The sequence below is a fragment of the Leguminivora glycinivorella genome, chromosome 17 (genome assembly GCF_023078275.1).
Source record: "Leguminivora glycinivorella isolate SPB_JAAS2020 chromosome 17, LegGlyc_1.1, whole genome shotgun sequence".
NCBI lineage: Eukaryota > Metazoa > Arthropoda > Insecta > Lepidoptera > Tortricidae > Leguminivora > Leguminivora glycinivorella.
This window is the reverse complement of record NC_062987.1, coordinates 20,128,734-20,150,684: the sequence shown is the minus strand read 5'-3', so window position 1 is coordinate 20,150,684 and position 21,951 is coordinate 20,128,734. Positions and strand designations below refer to the sequence as shown.

Below are 21,951 nucleotides of genomic sequence, written 5' to 3'. Positions count from 1 at the left end.
AGGGAAATCTTATCTTTACAATTTTTTACCTGTCTTGAATTCCAGTAATTTATATTTTCATTCTATATGCCTTCCTCAAAATTTTTAAACATGATCAATTTGAAGTTTCTTTCAAGTCATTTTCAGGTTGATTTTTTAATGTTCGCTTGGAAGATTAATTTTCTAAAAGAAATCCCCGCGAGAAATATGCGATACTTTGTCCGACAACTTCAAACTTTCCACTTTTAAAACTAAACTTGTAAATTATTTTGTTACTAACTTTGTAATATAAATTATATTTATCGTAAAATTCTAATTTGTGGATATTACACATTTTTAGCCTTCACGAAAATATTAATAATTCATACTAATATTATAAGTGGGAAAGTGTGTGTGTCTGTTTATTTGTCCGTTTTTCACGGCAAAACGGAGGATTTGACGTGATTTTCTATCTGGAGATAGTTGAAGGGATGGAGACATAGGCTACTTTTCGTCTCTTTCAAACCCCTCCTTACCTAAAATGGGGGGAGGACGTTTGTATGAAGCATTCCGCAATTTTCGTGAATTTAACGCGAGCGAAGCCGCGGGCCAAAGCGGGTATCTATAATAAGGGAGACTCATTGAGACAGCAGTAAGGTAGCGTTCCCACTTAAGACGATACGGTAGGGGTCAATTCTCCATACAAACGCTCTCGACTGTTTCCTCCCTGGTTTTTGAAGATAGAGCAATGATTTTTTCAACACAGATTGTTATTATTTTTATCTGTGTCGGACCGTTTTGATTTTTTTGATATTCTGATTTTTAAAGACTCTAGAGCCAATCAAAAATTTCCAAAAACCGCCTTTTTCATTGTGGCGCAAAAAAAGGTGTGATACTCAAGATTGGTAACAATTAACCAAAAAAGCTAAACAGTCCGACATAGATTATTTCATTGTTATTCAGATTCTCAAATTTCGTTCCGATTGATTAAGTTTTGAAGGAGGAAAGAGCCGAGAGCGGAACCTCGATTTTAAAGATTTTTTTGAAATATCTTTTGACTGAGTTGTTATTAATGGACAATTTTTTTTCGATAAATCTAGTTAATAACACTTGTATATTTAACTAAAATTCCCAAGTTGAAAGGGGGGCTCCTTTCCATTTTAGCATTTTCGCTACCGTATCCTCTTAAGCGTCGCGTGTCTCGGGGCGCGCAACGGACGTTTCCGCCACGCCGCCTGAATGTAATTCGAAAAAGTCTCCTCAGTACATTTTGTATAGGAAGGACGTAAGACGCGCCCCAGGCGGCGCAGCGCGCGCCACGCCGCCGCCACGCCACCTGGGGCGCGTCTTACGTCCTTCCTATACAAAATGTACTGAGGAGACTTTTTCGAATTACATTCAGGCGGCGTGGCGCGGACGTCCGTTCCGCACCTCAGGACATGCGTCTCTTAAGTGTGGCCGGTCTCTTACAGTTGTTGTTGAGATAACTTTAACATACCAATAATACGCAATCTTATTACATATAACCCGCAAACGTCGGGTGGCAATAGGCTACTAGACTTATATCGAATATGGCACAAGAAATAATTGTTTTCTGTAGTATTTGACATAAGAAACCAATGTCTATAGATTTTGAGTATTAAAAGTGTAAGTATGATGACTACGTATTTTTGATTAAAAATGGGTGTAATATTTTTTTTTACTTTGGACACCGAAACGCTGTCAGCCATGTAGTGACATCATAGAAGCTAACTTAAATTTATGTCGAATCAATCACTGAAATAATGAACTTTATGCCTCATACATAAATGTCAGAAAATATTGTGTTAAATTTGATTGACGTCATGCACAGACAACTCGCTCTACGAATTGTATAGTTTTATAATATAGGTTAAGGTACTAGTGCGATGAAACGGCGTCCTGTAACACAGAGTTTCCTAGCTCAGGACACAGGGTCGCGATTTTCTGTAATTGTTAATTTATATAATAAACTTTTTTCATTTTTTTTTCATTTTTCAATCTATAGATTATTAACATGGCTAATGTTGTTTTATAACCCCCGACGCAAAGACGGAGTGTTATAAGTTTGACGTGTCTGTATGTTTGTCTGTTTGTCTGTCTGTCTGTGTGTGTCTCTGTCTGTGGCATCGTAGCTCCCGAACGGATGAACCGATTTAGATTCAGTTTTTTTTTGTCTGAAAGAAAGTTTCATGAAAATTCGTCTACTATGTCACGGTCGGGGGTTTTTTCAAAATTTTAATGTTGTGATTAGGTTATGTCTGATTAAGTGAAAGTATACTTTAAACATGTTTTCCCCTCACTAGCTCGGAAACACGTGTTTTGTCGTTTAATACCAGCGGGTAAAAACGCATTTTATCCACTAGTGGGTAAAGTAATTTGACCTTGAATAAAGTCAAATTGACTGCTTTAAAATTGATAAAAGTAGGTGAATCTAGTAATAAAGATGATTTACCACCTGTGGAACTACTGGAAGCAGTGATAAACGCATTTTTTGCGTTGTAGTTTCCTCGCTATAGTGAGGGGAAAAGTTTTGTGTTACACTCGGGTGCAACTGTATTTTACTTCTCGTGTGTTAAAAAACTCGCAAGTTCAGGATTCTATTGTCGAAGCACTCGCTTCGCTCGTGGTTCAACTATAGAATCCTTTCACTTGCTCGTTTTTCAATTCCACACTCGGCGTTAAAATACAACTTTGCCCCCTTGTATAACAAATAACTATTTTTGCGGTTTTCAAGTCCTAATAAAATATGGTAATATTTTTTTCGGTTAATTGGACAGTAATTAATAATATAAGATAGACCTTAAAGAAGGGTCAAGTAGCCTATATCACTATTTCACAATAGTTATAATTGCCACCCGACAGTTACACTTCGCCATTCTTTGGCTTCATTGCCCGTTCAACAAGATAAAATTCACGCCGAGTATACTATGTTACATATCAACCCAGAAATAGGCACAGAATTTTCATTGCCAATGTCAGTGATGAAATAGCCCAAAGATCTCGTGTAATTTGTAAATGGTCCTAAAAGTTACTGTCCATTATGTCCAACGTCCAGTATTTCACCAGGAATCGCAACCGTTACTGCTATTGGAAACACATCCACTTGTTTACTGTATTGTCATTCAATAAATTTCAAATCGACACTGTTTTCGCAATTTCTATCGTGTCTGTAAAGTGTGGTGGAACACAGCAACATTAAATAAATGGATTGCTATGTCTGTGATGACAAGTTACCTTACACCGGAACAAAATTTTATTTTCATCTCGAATACGACTAAAATCAAATAAGATCATGAGTGTTTTAGTAGATATACTTATGTAAGTTATGTATGTAAATGGGTGAATCAACTTTTTCTTGCCTGTTATTGCGATGGTTACGGTCCCCTGAGTCACGCCGGTTTTACGCAAAATTATGCTACTTAAGCTATGCAAACATGCATTTTACTGGTGTTAACAAGCCCTTTCCTTAATTTGCTACCTACGAACATGGATCACGTGCATGCTTGCATAATTTCGGTAGCATAATTTTGCGTAAAACCAGCGTAACTCAGGGGACCGTAACCATGCCAATAACAGGCAAGAAAAAGTTGATTCACCCAAATGCGACCTTTAAGATAAAGTATCGTTATTTTTGAAAAAAAAAAGAGTTATATAGCTAGAGTCGACGGTTTTTCTAAGTTGATAATTATCTTATCTAACACTAACATTTCTCACAGGTACATGGGCTACTAAATCCATGTGCTCATGAAACTGCTTGAGGTAAGCAAAATCTTCATTCTGCGCTGCCATCAGTACGAAGACTTCCATCATATCTGTTAAGGTCATGCCAGCTCCCAGTACTAGGTTCACATCCATGATGTACCCTTTGATTTCGGCCACGTTGAAAATGTCTATCACATTTGAGGGGTATTTTTCGACATGGTATACACCTGAAAATAAAATAGACATTTTAATAGGGACTATTTCCATAACGTTCAGAGTTTTTTAGTGAGAAAGAATTGAAATATGCTGAAATGTTTTCTATTTCACTTCAAGAGCGACTGCGACGCATGCAACTGCGTCGAAATATTGGGAGCTCGACAAAAATCAAAAAAGTAATCGAGGTCTAAGTTTGTTTAACCTTCGTTCCTTAAAACCATGAGGGAGCTTGAAGTTACGTGGTAACCCGCTCAATGTTTATGAACCACTTGCTACGCTTGTAGTTCAATTTCAGGATTTTGTATATTGGCATGAGCTGGTAAACCAAATAATTATTAGTAATTGTAATTACCTTGTCCTGTATTTCCAGCAATCAATTTGTACTCCTTACACATTGCCATAATCTCAAACACATGTTCAAGACTATACGCTTTGTACCATTTCTGTGCTCCATACTCTAAAGTTATTAATTCCTTGTTTGCTTTTTCTACTATACACCAATCATCATCAGGTTTCTCTTTCACCTCTTCAAAGTTTAGTTTACCAAGTAGAACGTCATTATCTTTATTCTTATGTGCACATTTTTTATTGCAAGAGACACCACAAGGTTTGAACATTCCTAAATCTTCAAGATCTGTTAGTTTATTGGTTAGATTTTTATCTGTGTCTGTAGCGAAGGTTTTGAATGCGTCTGCGATTGATCTGTATCCTGTGCATCTGCAGATGTTTCCAGCGAATGAATTTTCAATTTCTGTTGTAGTTAGTTTACCTTTCTTTGCTGTATGAAGGCTGTAATAAATGAGTTAAATCTGAGTTAATGATTCTGTATTCCCATTCGAAAATATGCAATCTATGTGAAGTATCAAACTAGGTAAATAACGTATGAACTTTCCGGTATAAGTATACCTACATACCACGTCAAGGAATCTTGGCCAAGATGGGACACGCTGACAACACTGATTGTCGCATGTGTGGCGAAGAGGAAGAGTCCGTCAGACATCTAATGTGTGAATGTTACGCCCTCGCCAGACAAAGAATGAAGAACTTTGGAGCAGGCTATCTGGTACCAAAGGACTTCAGAGAGCTACCCATGAGCCTCATCATCCGATACGTGGAAATGGTCGAGAAGCTCCTGAATAGCTGAAGGATCCTAGGATCGTAGGGGGTAATTGCACAAAAGATCCCGATGGGTCGAAGTGTATCCGGAAGGGCCCCCGCAGATTTAAGATAAGATAAGATAAGATACATACCACGTCAATACTTAACGGCGATATAAACAAGAGGCATTGAAACATTGAAAGTAATTTATGTAGGAAGACTTTTGCATATACATAGACACTGTGAATGTTTGTTTCATGAGAGTAAAATGAAATTTAACAGTTTGTTTCTAGCTTTTTGAAAGTGTTTGTTACAAAAGAGGGAAGGAAAGTGGAATGGAATAGAATAAGAGCTCTTATAAGTTCTATAAAGGATACATACATATAACATACATATTATTATAATCACGCCTGTATCCCATAAAGGGGTAGGCAGAGCACATGAACTACTCAAGTTTCAGTGCCACTCTTGGCAAAAAGGGGTTGAAAGAAATCAAAATTGTGACATTGCAGTGACAGGTTGCCAGCCTCTCGCCTACGAAACAATTTAACCCATATCCCATTGTCGACTTCTACGACACCCACAGGAAGAAAGGGGGTGGTGAAATTTTTAGGTTACGGTGACCGCTTTACATCAGGCGGGCCGTATACTTGTTTGCCACCGACGTAGTATAAAAAAAAAAAAAAATTTTAACCCGTCACCACACGGGCTTAAAGGATTCAGGAACTAATATTTTTCACAAACACGAATAATGTCCTTGGAACACGGTACCTTCTTTTTAACACGCTTTTATTACTTTATAAGCAGGGTCAATAACAACTGCAGTAGAAGGCTACATAAAATTTTGCTCTATGGTTATAACACTAGCTCCTCACCTATACATGTTCATGATCCATCCAGGGGTGCAGTACCCACACTGTGTCCCATTGAACTTGGCCAGCCTGGTCTGAATGTCGTGGTAACCCTTGTTCCTGTTGCCTATTCCTTCCACTGTCGTGATCTCCCAGCCGTGGCAGGAGAGGATGGACACGAGACACTGAAATTGTTATTTAAATAATATAACAAATTTCTATCTTCATCAGTTGCCACTAGATGTGGAACCTTCAATAACATAACGATGTCCGAAATATAAAAAAAAAGCATCGTATCCTGTAAAATAGAACATGAAGTTAGATTTTAGTTCAAAAAGATATTCAGAAGCCACTAGTTCGAATTTAATAAGACTAGTTGTCAAGGTGATATAACAGTAGTAAACGGACCCATGACTTTATAGAAGAAGTTAAACGCAAAATTACAATTATGTATGAAACATCGTTGAGGAACATTTTAATGTACTTACAGAGTTAACGGCAAAAGTCTTCATCTCATCAGTGGGCGGTGTAGCAGCACGCACGGATACTATACAGGCCCCACAACCACCTTCGTGGCACATCGCCTTCGTACCGCGGAGGTCTGCTATAGTCCGAATATACTCGTTCAAGGACACGTCTGGTCCGAATTTGCCATTGGCTGAAAATTAGAAAATTGTGTTCTTACACACATAACAATTTTTTTTTCTGAAAAACAACGGCGATAAGGCCCTAGTCACATAAATTAGAAATAGACATAGCCTAAATTAGAGTTCACGTATTCAGTATAATAGCAGTATGTTCGGGAACATTTTTGCCGAATTTGTACCATTTTAAACTGTTATTTAATTAAGCACTTCGTTGTAAACAAAAATAATATAAAATATAATAAAATTTTCAGAAGGCGAACATACCTATCCCTTTAAGGGGGTGCGTATCGATCGATATAACTTTTTTTCATATATTTTTAGTCGTTATAACGATCATTTGATATAATTATTGAATCATATAACAACAAATAATATACTGACAAATTGTATAATTCTTATTGAATATAATGATCATTTTTTCGAATAACATTTATTATAACATACTTTGTGATGATGATGATAACATACTTTGTGTATAATGCTTATTTCCGATAATAAATAAATTGTATAACACAAATTCTTTCTAGAGCACAGTTAGAATAAAAAAAAATTGTATCTACAAGAAATTAGATCCATCACATACCAGAAAAGTAGATTAGGTTAGAACTGTGACCCCTACACACAACGTGCTGCTACCAGAAAAATAGGTTAGGTGAGAACTGTGACCCTTAAACATATGCACTGCTATCAGAAAAGTAGGTTAGGTTAGGTTAGAACTGTGAAGGGGTGCAGGGCTGGTAGACCTCCTCGTGGTGCACCCTGGGAGGGGGAGAGTAGCCGCTCAGTTGCGCGTTCGCTATTCTCCCTCTGCGAACTACCAGTCACAGAATGGTTGTCGCAGTGAGTCTCTCCTGCGTAGGCTTCAGTGCCGTGTCGGATGACGTTTGCTGCTCCTGAGATGCCTCAGGTAATCTGAGGTGCTAGGGATGCAGTAGTCTTGGTGGGGTGCTTAGCACCGTTTGTTGTCGGGGCCCAATTCAGGGTCAGCGGCTGCTTTGGTGGCGTGGGATGGCTGGCCTTCAAGGCTTGCGGCGCGGCGAATCTGGCAGTCACGTTTATGTGGCTGCTGGATGGGGTTTTGGCCCCCGTCGGGCAACCCGGAACCCGCACTGAGCGGCCCGGGGGCGCTGCTCACTGAGAGCAGTGCCGCGTGGAGTAAACCACTATAAAAAATCCCCAATCCCAAGGTGAGCGGATCGTGCCGAGGGGATGAATGGCTGGAGGGAATCCAGTGCCTAGCGTGCGGGGGAGCTCACCCCCGAAAAAAGAGATCGAAAAAAGTCAAAATGAAGGCCGATTGCGAAAAAAAATCCCCAGGCGGGTCTCCAAGAGGAGGAAGCCCGCCCGCTCACTCTAACGAGTGGCGGCTGCCCTCCGTATGCTGGGGTGGGCAACAATCGCCTCGTAGGCCGGCAGAGTGCCGGTCTCCGTGAACATAACCTTGGCTTGTTGAAAATGGACACTGATACACATTCGAAACAGGATTTTGTTGAAAGGGAGGTGAAGGACTGTGGCCCGATGTCGCACTCCAACACAATTGAACCTGGAAATCCAGGACTCAGAGGTAACGGCTCGCCGTCACGAGACGGAAAGGGTGGTTCCGTTCTTGAATCGACCGTTGATGAACCTAAGAAGGCGGCAGCAGCGTTGACAACTATTGTATCTGCCTCGGAGGATAACATATCGGAATCCTCAACGAGTGCAGGAATACGGAGTCGACTGAGGAGCCGGAGATCGCTACCGGATATTCGCGTGTTTTTAACTCGCTGTGATTCTCCAGCTCCGAAGTGTAGCAATATGCTGTCTCAAACTGCGACAGAAAAAACGACTGAAACCATATTGGGTGAACAAGAGGCAAGGGTCGAAGGATCTGACGCCGGGAGCATAACTGTGCGGTCCCGGTCAGTTTTGGATGAATGGCATGGAGACGATCGGGCAGAGTCAGACTCGGCAATGAGCTGCCAGTCACTGAGTGACAGTGACCGTCGGTTTTGGCGGAAACGCAATCTAAGAGGTTCCGGGTCAGATTCAGACGGGACTTCCGAGAAGGAGAAGTCAAAGTCCACACCAAAGAGGGGCCGTAGTCATGCCACTGGCAAATACGCGGGCTTGGGCAAGACCCGAGAAAATTACAAAGCGGCGACGGAAAAATACCGTCGACAAGAAGCGGACAAAACAGAGGGTGAGGCAGAGGTTGAGAACATGATCATCCGCATGCGGCCAACTACGGATCGTACAGTACCGCTTGGTAGAGAGCCCGATAAGGTGTCAATGTCGGCTCTTAACAACCAAGTTCTAGATAGCGTGGCTGTAGTCAACAAAGTGGTCGCTACGTCCAAGAACTTGAAGGGTACCTACCAAAAGAAGTTAAAGGAAGCTGCCATGGCGATTACTGACTTTGCCCAAGTGATGCTAGAACGCACCACCACGGAAGAGACTAAGGTGCTGCAGTGCACTGTCTCCCGTCTGCAAGCACAAATACTGGATCTCCAAAAGGAGCAAGAGGAGTTACGGAAGGAGCTGCGTCTCGCTAGAGTAGCTCCATTCCCGCAATTACCGGCATCACAGCAGTCGCCTGTAGCACCATCCGTTGTGTCTCAGGAGGAGACTGAGCGCACCATGATGATAAAGGTGGGCACAATGGTGAACGCCCGGTTGGAAACCTTAGAGGACAGGCTTCTTCCAGCAAAGACTGTGCGGCCACCGTTGGCCGCAGACAAAACTAAAAAGATGGCCCAACCAGTCCCTAATGTGGACAATAGGCAGGCAGCAATAGCACACACATCCCCAGTGGTACAATCCGCTGCTGGACCAAGTGGGGTGAACAAACAGAAGGCACCTAAGGGCTCACAGCAGTCAGCAGGAGTTCCCGAGAATAAGGGAAAGGAAATGACAAAGAAAAAGGTCAAGAAAAAGAGAAAGGTGGCTCAATCAACGGAAGCACCGTGCGAGCCTCGTCCTTTACCACCTGCTCCGGCCAACGTCGTAGAAGAGGCCTGGACAAAGGTGGTTAAAAAGGGCAAAAAGAAGAAGGAAGTTAGTCCTCTGCTGCAACGAGTTACTCCCAAGAAGAAAGCCCGCAAACTGAAGCCTCCACGCTCAGCGGCAATTGTCCTCACGCTGAAGCCAGAAGCTGAGGGTGAAAAAATCACCTACGGAGACATACTTAAGGAGGCCAGGTCTAAAATCGACCTAAACGAGCTGCAAATTGAGGGAGTTCGGTTCAAGCGGGCAGTTACAGGGGCTACCATTATTGAGGTCCCGGGTGCAACCAGTGGCGAAAAAGCAGATGCTCTCGCCAACAAACTGAGGGAAAAACTGAACAATGATATTGTTAATGTCTCCAGGCCGACTAAAACCGCTGAAGTGCGCATCTCCGGGTTGGACGACTCTGTCACGCCTGAGGATGTGAAAGAAGCTCTGAGAAAAATGGGCGGGTGTCACTTAGACCAAATAAAGTGTGGCGAAATACGCCAGGACTTTTCAGGCCTGGGTTCTATTTGGGTCCGCTGCCCAATTACGGTGGCAAAAAAGCTGACTGATAGTGGACGGCTACTTGTTGGATGGGTGTCAGCAAGGATTCAATTGTTGGACCAAAAGCCTATGCGCTGCTTCCGCTGCCTTGAAGCGGGTCATGTGCGCGCGCAGTGTAAAGCTGAAGAGGATCGCAGTGACTTGTGTTACCGCTGCGGCCAGTCTGGTCACAAGGCGGCCACGTGCTCTGCCACACCACATTGCGCTGTCTGCGCGGCAGCCAATAAACCGGCAGAACATACAGTTGGGAGCAAAGTATGCACTGCCTCTAAAATTAGTAAGAAAGGGAACAGAAATCGTGGAGGCTCCCTAGCCCCCTCGCACTCTGTCCACCAACCCGCTACAAATAAGGCGGCTGAGGATGTGCAGGCAGTGCCTATGGAAACAACACAATAATGGCGCTAAAATTCGTACAAGTGAATCTCAACCACTGCCTCAATGCTCAGGATCTTCTGTTTCAGAGCATGGCGCAGTGGGTAGCACATGTGGCTATCCTCTCGGAACCCTACCACATCCCCCAAAGGGACAACTGGGCAGGGGATTACGATGGATCGGTGGCGGTAGTCACTCAAACAGCTGTTGGCTCACCGCCATTCGAAAAGGTAGAGAAAGGCAAAGGTTACGTAGCTGTGCTAATTGGTGGCATTACAGTAATCAGTGTGTACTTTTCACCAAACAGAAGTGTGGCTGAGTTTGAAGACTTCTTAGTAGAACTAGGATTGATCATTGGTCGGTGTAACCCGCGCCCCGTGCTTGTTGCCGGTGACTTTAACGCTAAATCCGTGGCGTGGGGCTCGCCATCAACGGACAGGCGTGGTCAAGAATTAGAGGAGTGGGCAGTTACGACAGGTCTGGCTGTCCTAAATCGGGGGTCAGCCGATACATGCGTGCGGCAACAGGGCGGCTCTATTGTAGACGTGGCGTTTGCAAATGCCGCCATTGCACGCCGTATTCAGGAATGGAAAGTACTCGAGAGTGTAGAAACATTGTCGGACCATCGCTATATACGATTCAGTGTTTCTGCACTTCCAGATACTGCAAACGGTCCAATTAGCAAATCTTTGCCGGGCGATGGACCAAGATGGGCATTAAAACGTCTTGACAGGGATGCACTTCTTCTTGCCGCCGAGGTGCAGGCATGGAACCCGGTCCGGGGGGACCCTATTGATGTAGAGGCTGAGGCTAAATGGCTGGGTGAAGCCATTACCAGCATTTGCGATGCTGCAATGCCTCGAACTAAGCCTCTCCCTCCTAGACGTCAAGTTTACTGGTGGTCTCCGGAGCTTGCTCAATTAAGAGAGTCATGTGTTGCAGCGAGGCGCCTTTACAGTCACCAACGAAGGCGCAGACTCCGAGACATTACTCGGGAGACAGAATTGTATGCAGCATACAGAGAGCACGCAAAAAAACTGCATACCGCTATAAGGCAGGCAAAAGAGAGCTCATATCGGGAAATGCTTGAGACGTTAAATAACGATCCCTGGGGGCGACCATATAAAATGGTCAGAAACAAACTTCGCGCATGGGCTCCTCCCTTAACGCGAAGTTTGGAGCCGGATCTTCTACGAAATGTAGTGGAAGAGCTTTTCCCGGCCTGTGACAATTTCACACCACCGGTCATGGCACCCCCCGCAGCAGTCGAAAACGATGAGGAGGAGACACCTGAGGTGTCTAGTGACGAACTAGGAGCAGCTGTGCTTAGACTCAGGGCCAAAAACAAAGCACCTGGGCCTGACGGTATACCAGGCCGCACCTTAGTCTTAGCCAGCAAAGCTCTGGAGTCACGACTGCTGCGTATGTTTTCAGCCTGCCTTCAACAAGGTAGATTTCCACGACAGTGGAAAACAGGCAAGCTGGTACTACTGAAGAAGGAAGGGCGGCCAGCGGACTCTCCATCTGCCTACCGCCCAATTGTTTTGCTTGACGAGATCGCAAAGCTGTTTGAGCGTATAATAGCTAGCCGTCTCATCAAGCATCTCATCCGAGTTGGCCCTGACGTTGCAGACTGCCAGTTTGGATTCCGCCACGGCCGGTCAACGGTCGGCGCTATTCAGCGGGTGAAGGTCCTGGCTGATGAGGCTGTGTCCCGGGGTGAAGTCATCCTAGCGGTATCCCTGGACATATCAAACGCCTTTAACTCCCTACCATGGGGCTGCGTTAAGGAGGCGCTGCGGTACCACCAGGTGCCAGATTATTTAAAGCGGACAGTTGACGCGTACCTTTCGGACAGGTCCGTCACTTACCCGGGTCGGGAAGAGTGGGCGAGATACCCAATGTCTTGCGGTGTTCCACAGGGGTCGATTCTAGGGCCACTCCTGTGGAATATTGGGTATGATTGGGTCTTGCGAGGAGAAAACATACAAGACGTAAACCTCATCTGTTACGCCGATGACACACTAGTGACTGCCCGCGGGAAAACCTTTAGGGAGGCCGCCATATTTGCAACTGCCGGAGTTGCTGACGTTGTCGGTCGCATCCGGCGACTGGGGTTAAAAGTGGCCCTACATAAATCGGAAGCTTTATGCTTTCATGGGCCTCGCAAGGCGCCACCTCCGGCGGCACATATTATAGTGGGTGGAACACAGATCAACGTCCAGTCCACTATGAAGTACCTAGGTCTCACGCTTGATAGCCGATGGAACTTTCGCGCGCACTTCAAGTGCCTAATGCCGAAGCTGCTGGGAGCAGCTGGCGCTCTTGGGCGTATACTCCCAAACACGGGAGGGCCCAGAGCATCGAGTCGACGGCTGTACATCGGGGTCGTCAGATCTATGGCCTTGTACGGAGCTCCAGTTTGGGCGGATATCTTAAAGAGGGAACAGGTAGCTCTACTTCGTGCACCGCAGAGAGCTATCACTACTAGAGCTATAAGAGGATACCGTACCATCTCTTTTGAAGCGGCATGTGTGCTGGCTGGGTCCCTACCATGGGATTTAGATGCAAAAGCCCTCGCAGTCGTTTACCGCTGGCGTGAGGAGGCGCATCTCAATGGAGACTCGCCAGCACCACGAGAAATCCTAGGATGGCGAGACGGAATTCGTGACGAAATGGTGGAAATTTGGGAACAGAGACTAGCGCAGCCCAGTGCAGGTCATCTCACTATTGAAGCGGTTCGTCCAGTCCTCAAGCAATGGCTTGACCGGACACATGGTGTGCTGACTTTCCGGCTCACACAGATCCTCTCGGGACATGGATGTTTCGGGAAGTATCTCAAGGACAGAGCCGGAAGGGAAGTAACTGCAGTGTGCCATCACTGCGACTGCCCGGAGGACACTGCACAGCACACTTTGGCAGTGTGCCCAGCATGGGAGGAAGAACGCAGCACTTTAAGCGCTGTGGTTGGTCATGACCTGTCTCTACCCTTCGTCATCCGAAGTATGGTGGACAGCGATAGGTCATGGAAAGCTGTGCTGGACTTCTGCGAAGGAGTCATGGCCCAGAAGGAGATGGCAGAGCGTGGCAGGGAAGACGATCCAGCTTCCCAACCAATACGCCGAAAACGTGTGGGGCGACGGCGACTGGCGTATGACCGCCGACTACCCCCTTAAAGGGTCCTGTGGGCGACAGACTCGGGGACGTCTGTCGCCTACATAAAGGTCCCTGGGGCGGCAAGCACGCTGCATCTGAGGCGCGCGATATGGTGATTGGGAGGGCAAAACACCCTCCACAGATGTTGTTAGTGGCTGACGAGGTTGCGGAGGAGTGCCGAAACGTGCCTGCGACCTCGTCCTGTAAGCCCTGAGGCGGCAATCGAGGGGTTTTAGTGGGTACACCATGGGTCTCATTAGCCTATATGGGAGTCCCACATAACCATCCCAGGCCGGTCCCTGCGCCTGGGATGGTATGCGTAATGCATTTCCCCTCGTTAAAAAAAAAAAAAAAAAAAAAAAAAAGGTTAGAACTGTGATCCCTTGAAAAAAGATTAATATTAATTCATGAAATGTTTTATACTGTTTGCTAGTTATATTATACTAGTCGTATATCAATAGATAGTTATACCATATAACGGTTATTATAAGTGTTATACGGAATAATGATTATACAAAATAAAAGTAGAAATTTTGTGGTTATACCAAATGTTAATTATGTCAAATGAGTGATTATATCCTTTAAATATATACCAGTCTGAGTGGCACCAGATTGCACAGGATAGGAGCGAATGGCGGAATCTAGTGTCGGAGGCCAAGATCCACTTCGGGTCGCTGAGCCATCGCAGTAAGTAAGTAAGTAAATATATACCAAATATTGTTATGTCAAATGTTACTATACCAAAAAAAGTTATACCAATTATTACACACCCCCTTTAAGGGATATCTTTTCAAGTAAACCTTTGAGCAACTTTGAGAACTGCGTGTATTGAGCTTCAATCAGTACCTTGATGGTCCAGAAAAATGGAAAACCTTAACGACATTGAGCTTACTACCCGCTTAAAAGAGGTAATTTCCATGTAGCTTTATAAATCAATTTGAAAGACATTTCACTTTAAAACGAAGTTTTATTTCAACTTCAAGCAATCAATTTACTGTGAACAAATTGAGAAGCCAATTGAATCGAAAACCAATACTTAGAACAGAAGGTTTCGCAACTTGAGAGGTGAATTTGAGTTAACTGACAACGTATTCTAGAGACAAATTGTATTTCGATTTAGAATTCAATTACTAGCTTGCTGCAAAGAGAATGGATACGGACAGCAATGTACGAGTAGCAAAGCATTCTCAAAATTTCGGTGAATTACTGGTTTCATGAGGATTAGTCATTCAAGTTGCCTTCAGAACATTCTTTCCAACATTGTGTATGAAGAAATGTTCTCCTCAACGGTTGAAAATCGCTTCATTTGATGTGAACTGGCGTTTTTGGGCCATTTTTTTTAAAGTTGTCCACCCCACTTTTTTGTAACATGGGTATTTTTTGCGCGATTCCTACTCAGAATCGGGAGGTCTTTCGATCCTGATAGGAGAAAAAAAAATTGTCCCAAGATTTCCATACATTTTTCAAACCTTCCATTCCGTTACCGCCATAAAAACTGTATGAAATAAATTAATAGTTTAAAAAACACTATAAAACACGCTTTTATAAATGCACGTAAAAGCCAAAAATAAATTATGGATCGTTCAAGTTGTCTCTATTTGTGAGCTGAAGTTTAAAAACTATGTGCTTTTAATTATAATATTTGATTGTAAAAGCGTGGGGCGCTGGAACAGGAAAGACTTTTTGTATAACCACAGAATATATAAGTATAACTTGCTGATAAATCAAATTATGCTATGTTACGGGAAGGAGGTTACACAGATTGACGCGCTAACTGGAGTTGCAGCATGACTAGTAGGTTCTACATTAAACAGTCAAATCAATTAAAAGTCAGTGTTCAAAGTAGGTACCAGTTTGTCGAACTCAGACAAAATATGCGCTAGTAGCGAGGAGAGTCGACAGTCACCGACACTTAGAACGCCGCTTTTTTCCGGTAATCAAAGTACAAAAGGGGAAAGTGTCTACAGCGACAGGATGCAGAGTTCTTGTTCGTGGACGAGATATCTTTGGTTCTCTTTGGTAACCCTTAGGCGGCATATGTAAACGTTATGTTCTTATGCAACTTCATTCGCCAGGAAGTTCGAATTAGTATTTGTTTACAAGAAAGTCTTTCCTGTTCCAGCGCCCCACGCTTTTACAATCAAATATTATAATTAAAAGCACATAGTTTTTAAACTTCAGCTCACAAATAGAGACAACTTGAACGATCCATAATTTATTTTTGGCTTTTACGTGCATTTATAAAAGCGTGTTTTATAGTGTTTTTAAACTATTAATTTATTTTATACTTTTTAGTCATTAATATTGAAATAAATACCTTTTAACATTTATACATAAAATTATTTCAAGTAGGCGGATTTTACATGCCATTTGTGGCTTAACGTGTACTTATTGCTAATTGCTACTTAATAATAACTAGCGGCTACCTTCTTATTACGGTATTATCATAAAAATGTTTATACCTAGTAAGTTATCCGTAAAAGATAGACAATATAGACATGTGCCATCGCGGACTTTTTGAAGACATTAGAGAGACATACTTTCGCCATACATTGTTTTGAAGCTCTCAGCTAGTGTGATTTTGTTTGACTCGATTAGAAAATATTGTCACATTTCAACTAATTCAAACAAAATTTAAGTATTTTTTTTTTGCCGAGCCCCCCTTTATTTGCACTTAAGGGTCACAGGAAAACCATTACCCAACTTATTTTAAATACAACGTTGATCTTTCTTTTATGCGGGGGGCTTTGCCCCCCGAGCCCCCCTTTGTTTGCTCTGAAAGGTCACAAGAAAACGCTAACCCAACTTATTTTAAATACTACGGTAATCTTTCTTTTATGTGGGGGGCTTCGCCCCCCGAGCCCCCCTTTTCGTTACTCTTAAGGGTAACCAGAAAACCCTAACCGAACTTATTTTAAATACGACGTTTATCTTTCTTTTATGCGGGGGCTTCGCCCCCAGAGCCCCCCTTTGTTTGCTCTTAAAGGTCACAAGAAAACACTAACCCAACTTATCTTAAATACTACGTTGATCTTTCTTTCATGCGGGGGCTTCGCCCCCCGAGCCCCCCTTTGTTTGCTCTTAAAGGTCACAAGAAAACCCTAACCCAACTTATTTTAAATACTACGTTGATCTTTCTTTTAAGCGGGGCGCTTCGCCCCCCGAGCCCCCCTTTTCGTTACTCTTAAGGGTCACAAGAAAACCCTAAACCAACTTATTTAAAATACAACGTTGATCTTTCTTTCATGCGCGGGGCTTTGCCCCCCGAGCCCCCCTTTGTTTGCTCTGAAAGGTCACAAGAAAACGCTAACCCAACTTATTTTAAATACTACGTTAATCTTTCTTTTATGTGGGGGGCTTCGCCCCCCGAGCCCCCCTTTTCGTTACTCTTAAGTAACCAGAAAACCCTAACCGAACTTATTTTAAATACGACGTTTATCTTTCTTTTATGCGGGGGCTTCGCCCCCGAGCCCCCCCTTTGTTTGCTCTTAAAGGTCACAAGAAAACACTAACCCAACTTATCTTAAATACTACGTTGATCTTTCTTTCATGCGGGGGCTTCGCCCCCGAGCCCCCCTTTGTTTGCTCTTAAAGGTCACAAGAAAACCCTAACCCAACTTATTTTAAATACTACGTTGATCTTTCTTTTAAGCGGGGCGCTTCGCCCTCCGAGCCCCCCTTTTCGTTACTCTTAAGGGTCACAAGAAAACCCTAAACCAACTTATTTAAAATACAACGTTGATCTTTCTTTCATGCGGGGGGCTTCGCCCCCCGAGCCCCCCTTTGTTTGCTCTTAAAGGTCACAAGAAAACGCTAACCCAACTTATTTTAAAAACAACGTTGATCTTTCTTTTATGCGGGGGGCTTCGCCCCCCGAGCCCCCCTTTATTTGCTCTTAAAGGTCACAAGAAAACGCTAACCCAACTTATTTTATATACTACGTTAATCTTTCTTTTATGCTGGGGCTTCGCCCCCGAGCCCCCCTTTTCGTTACTCTTAAGGATCACAAGAAAACCCTAACCCAACTTATTTTAAATACTACGTTGATCTTTCTTTCATGCGGGGGCTTCGCCCCCGAGCCCCCTTTGTTTGCTCTTAAAGGTCACAAGAAAACGCTAACCCAACTTATTTAAAATACAATGTTGATCTTTCTTTCATGCGGGGGCTTCGCCCCCGAGCCCCCTTTGTTTGCTCTTAAGGGTCACAAGAAAACGCTAACCCAACTTATTTTAAAAACAACGTTGATCTTTCTTTTATGCGGGGGCTTCGCCCCCGAGCCCCCTTTGTTTGCTCTTAAAGGTCACAAGAAAACGCTAACCCAACTTATCTTAAATACTACGTTGATCTTTCTTTCATGCGGGGGGCTTCGCCCCCCGAGCCCCCCTTTGTTTGCTCTTAAAGGTCACAAGAAAACGCTAACCCAACTTATCTTAAATACTACGTTGATCTTTCTTTCATGCGGGGGCTTCGCCCCCGAGCCCCCTTTGTTTGCTCTTAAAGGTCACAAGAAAACGCTAACCCAACTTATTCTAAATACTACGTTGATCTTTCTTTCATGCGGGGGCTTCGCCCCCGAGCCCCCTTTGTTTGCTCTTAAAGGTCACAACAAAACGCTAACCCAACTTATTCTAAATACAACGTTGATCTTTCTTTCATGCGGGGGCTTCGCCCCCCGAGCCCCCCTTTGTTTGCTCTTAAAGGTCACAAGAAAACGCTAACCCAACTTATTTTATATACTACGTTAATCTTTCTTTTATGCTGGGGGCTTCGCCCCCCGAGCCCCCCTTTTCGTTACTCTTAAGGATCACAAGAAAACCCTAACCCAACTTATTTTAAATACTACGTTGATCTTTCTTTCATGCGGGGGGCTTCGCGCCCCGAGCCCCCCTTTGTTTGCTCTTAAAGGTCACAAGAAAACGCTAACCCAACTTATTTAAAATACAACGTTGATCTTTCTTTCATGCGGGGGGCTTCGCCCCCCGAGCCCCCCTTTGTTTGCTCTTAAGGGTCACAAGAAAACGCTAACCCAACTTATTTTAAAAACAACGTTGATCTTTCTTTTATGCGGGGGGCTTCGCCCCCCGAGCCCCCCTTTGTTTGCTCTTAAAGGTCACAAGAAAACGCTAACCCAACTTATTTTAAATACTACGTTAATCTTTCTTTTATGCGGGGGGCTTCGCCCCCCGAGCCCCCCTTTGTTTACTCTTAAAGGTCACAAGAAAACGCTAACCCAACTTATCTTAAATACTACGTTGATCTTTCTTTCATGCGGGGGGCTTCGCCCCCCGAGCCCCCTTTTTCTTTACTCTTAAGGATCACAAGAAAACCCTAAACCAACTTATTTTAAATACAACGTTGATCTTTCTTTCATGCGGGGGGCTTCGCCTCCCGAGCCCCCCTTTGTTTGCTTTTAAATGTCACAAGAAAACGCTAACCCAACTTATCTTAAATACTACGTTGATCTTTCTTTCATGCGGGGGGCTTCGCCCCCGAGCCCCCATTTGTTTGCTCTTAAATGTCACAAGAAAACGCTAACCCAACTTATCTTAAATACTACGTTGATCTTTCTTTCATGCGGGGGCTTCGCCCCCGAGCCCCCTTTGTTTGCTCTTAAGGATCACAAGAAAACCCTAAACCAACTTATTTTAAATACAACGTTGATCTTTCTTTCATGCGGGGGCTTCGCCCCCGAGCCCCCTTTGTTTGCTCTTAAATGTCACAAGAAAACGCTAACCCAACTTATATTAAATACTACGTTGATCTTTCTTTCATGGGGGCTTCGCCCCCGAGCCCCCTTTGTTTGCTCTTAAAGGTCACAAGAAAACGCTAACCCAACTTATTCTAAATACAACGTTGATCTTTCTTTCATGCGGGGGCTTCGCCCCCGAGCCCCCTTTGTTTGCTCTTAAAGGTCACAAGAAAACGCTAACCCAACTTATCTTAACTACTATGTTGGTCTTTCTTTCATGCGGGGGCTTCGCCCCCGAGCCCCCCTTTGTTTGCTAAACGCTAACCCAACTTATTATAAATACTACGTTGATCTTTCTTTCATGCGGGGGGCTTCGCCCCCCGAGCCCCCCTTTGTTTGCTCTTAAAGGTCACAAGAAAACGCTAACCCAACTTATCTTAAATACTACGTTGATCTTTCTTTCATGCGGGGGGCTTCGCCCCCCGAGCCCCCCTTTTATTTACTCTTAAGGATCACAAGAAAACCCTAAACCAACTTATTTTAAATACAACGTTGATCTTTCTTTCATGCGGGGGGCTTCGCCCCCCGAGCCCCCCTTTGTTTGCTCTTAAATGTCACAAGAAAACGCTAACCCAACTTATCTTAAATACTACGTTGATCTTTCTTTCATGCGGGGGCTTCGCCCCCGAGCCCCCTTTGTTTGCTCTTAAAGGTCACAAGAAAACGCTAACCCAACTTATTCTAAATACTACGTTGATCTTTCTTTCATGCGGGGGCTTCGCCCCCTAGCCCCCTTTTCTTTACTCTTATGGATCACAAGAAAACCTTAACCAAACTTATTTTAAATACAACGTTGATCTTTCTTTTATGCGGGGGCTTCGCCCCCGAGCCCCCCTTTGTTTGCTCTGAAAGGTCACAAGAAAACGCTAACCCAACTTATTTTAAATACTACGTTGATCTTTCTTTCATGCTTCCCCCCTCGAGCCCCCCCCCTTTTTTTTCTGTTCTTATCTTCCGGCACCATCATCAGGCCTTGAAACCTAATCGTAGTCATAGTTCATTACAAGACTTTTCTAAGAAGCCCAAAAACAGCTATAATACGATGTTCCATCATGTAGTTCCAGTTCATATCTTCCGGCTCCATCATCAGACCTTGAATTCTAATCGTAGTCAAAGTTCATTACAAGACTTTTCTAAGAAGCCCAAAAACAGCTATGATACGATGTTCTATCATGTAGTTCCAGTTCATATCTTCCGGCTCCATCATCAGACCTTGAAACCTAATCGTAGTCAAAGTTCATTACAAGACTTTTCTAAGAAGCCCAAAAACAGCTATGATACGATTTTCCATCATGTAGTTCCAGCTCATATCTTCCGGCTCCATCATCAGACCTTGAAACCTAATTGTAGTCAAAGTTCATTACAAGACTTTCCTAAGAAGCCCAAAAACAGCTATGATACGATGTTCCATGATGTAGTTCCAGTTCATATCTTCCGGCTCCATCATCAGACCTTGAAACCTAATCGTAGTCAAAGTTCATTACAAGACTTTTCTAAGAAACCCAAAAACAGCTATGATACGATGTTCCATCATGTAGTTCCAGTTCATATCTTTCGGCTTCATCATCAGACCTTGAAACCTAATTGTAGTCAAAGTTCATTACAAGACTTTTCTAAGAAACCCAAAAACGGCTATGATACGAGGTTCCATCATGTAGTTCCAGTTCATATCTTCCGACTCCATCATCAGATCAGCTCAACAGTACCATATTATTGTATTGTCATCGGAACTACATATAGCTGCCAATTTTCATTACGCTACGACTCCTGGAAGATGGTTAAATTAGCCTCCGCAGATTCCATTACATACATAGTTACATACACGACGACCTAATAAAAGCGTGTTAAAAATGGTAACGGATTGGAAAAAACCTCCGGACACTTTTTTTATCCTAATGGATTGAAGGAGCTCGCGATTCTGAGTGGAAACTACATAAAAATTTCCAGATCTAAAAAAAAAGTGGGGTGGACAACTATGAAAAAAAAATGGCCCTTTTATCAACTTTCAAATGCCACAGAAATTGACATGAAGACCGAGGGGCCGATTTTTGAGTCTCACTGTCACTAAAATACCGGTTGAAAACGGTGGATTGCCTATTATTTTCAGTGACAATTTTCTGAATTCAAACGCCGTGAGACTCAAAAATCGGCCCCCGACACTTCAAATTGTCAAATGCTGCAACTTTGCCTACCTCTCTAAACTGGTAGTTCTAATAAAAATAAGGGTCTAAATCGAAATCTTGAGTGATAGGACAGTGACCGCCATTATAAATATGTAGCGTTATAAACGGCTTTTCGGCAATAAATGACGACTGGACTGCAAAAACTACAGGGGCATTAGCTTACTCAGCATCGTCGGAAAACTGTATGCGAAAGTGTTGATTGAGAGAGTAGTGAGAGTAACCGACGAGAAAGTGTGGGATGCACAGGCGGGATTTAGAAAGGGTATGGGATGTTCGGATCAAGTCTTTTCCTTACGATGCATAGCCGAAAAGTTTTTGGCCAAAGGTCAAAAGGTCTATTGCGCTTTCGTGGACTTGGAAAAGGCGTATGATAGAGTGATGAGGAATGATTTGTGGTCGGTAGTGTCCATGTATGGAGTAGGCAGTCAACTCGTTCAAGCACTGAAATCTCTTTATGAGGATTC

The 21,951-nt window shown here is 43.6% G+C and overlaps 1 protein-coding gene across 1 annotated transcript in view; it reads right to left on the bottom strand.

Moving 5' to 3' along the window:
- The window catches only part of LOC125235516 (indole-3-acetaldehyde oxidase-like), a 35,739-nt gene that overhangs the window by 9,442 nt on the left and 4,346 nt on the right, over positions 1-21,951 (bottom strand). Inside the window, exons 3-6 of the mRNA XM_048142093.1 lie at positions 6,335-6,504; positions 5,871-6,031; positions 4,250-4,686; positions 3,685-3,908 (exon numbers count right to left, since the gene is read on the bottom strand). Of these exons, the coding sequence (XP_047998050.1) occupies positions 3,685-3,908; positions 4,250-4,686; positions 5,871-6,031; positions 6,335-6,504 (992 nt within the window). The remainder of the gene's footprint in view (positions 1-3,684; positions 3,909-4,249; positions 4,687-5,870; positions 6,032-6,334; positions 6,505-21,951) is intronic.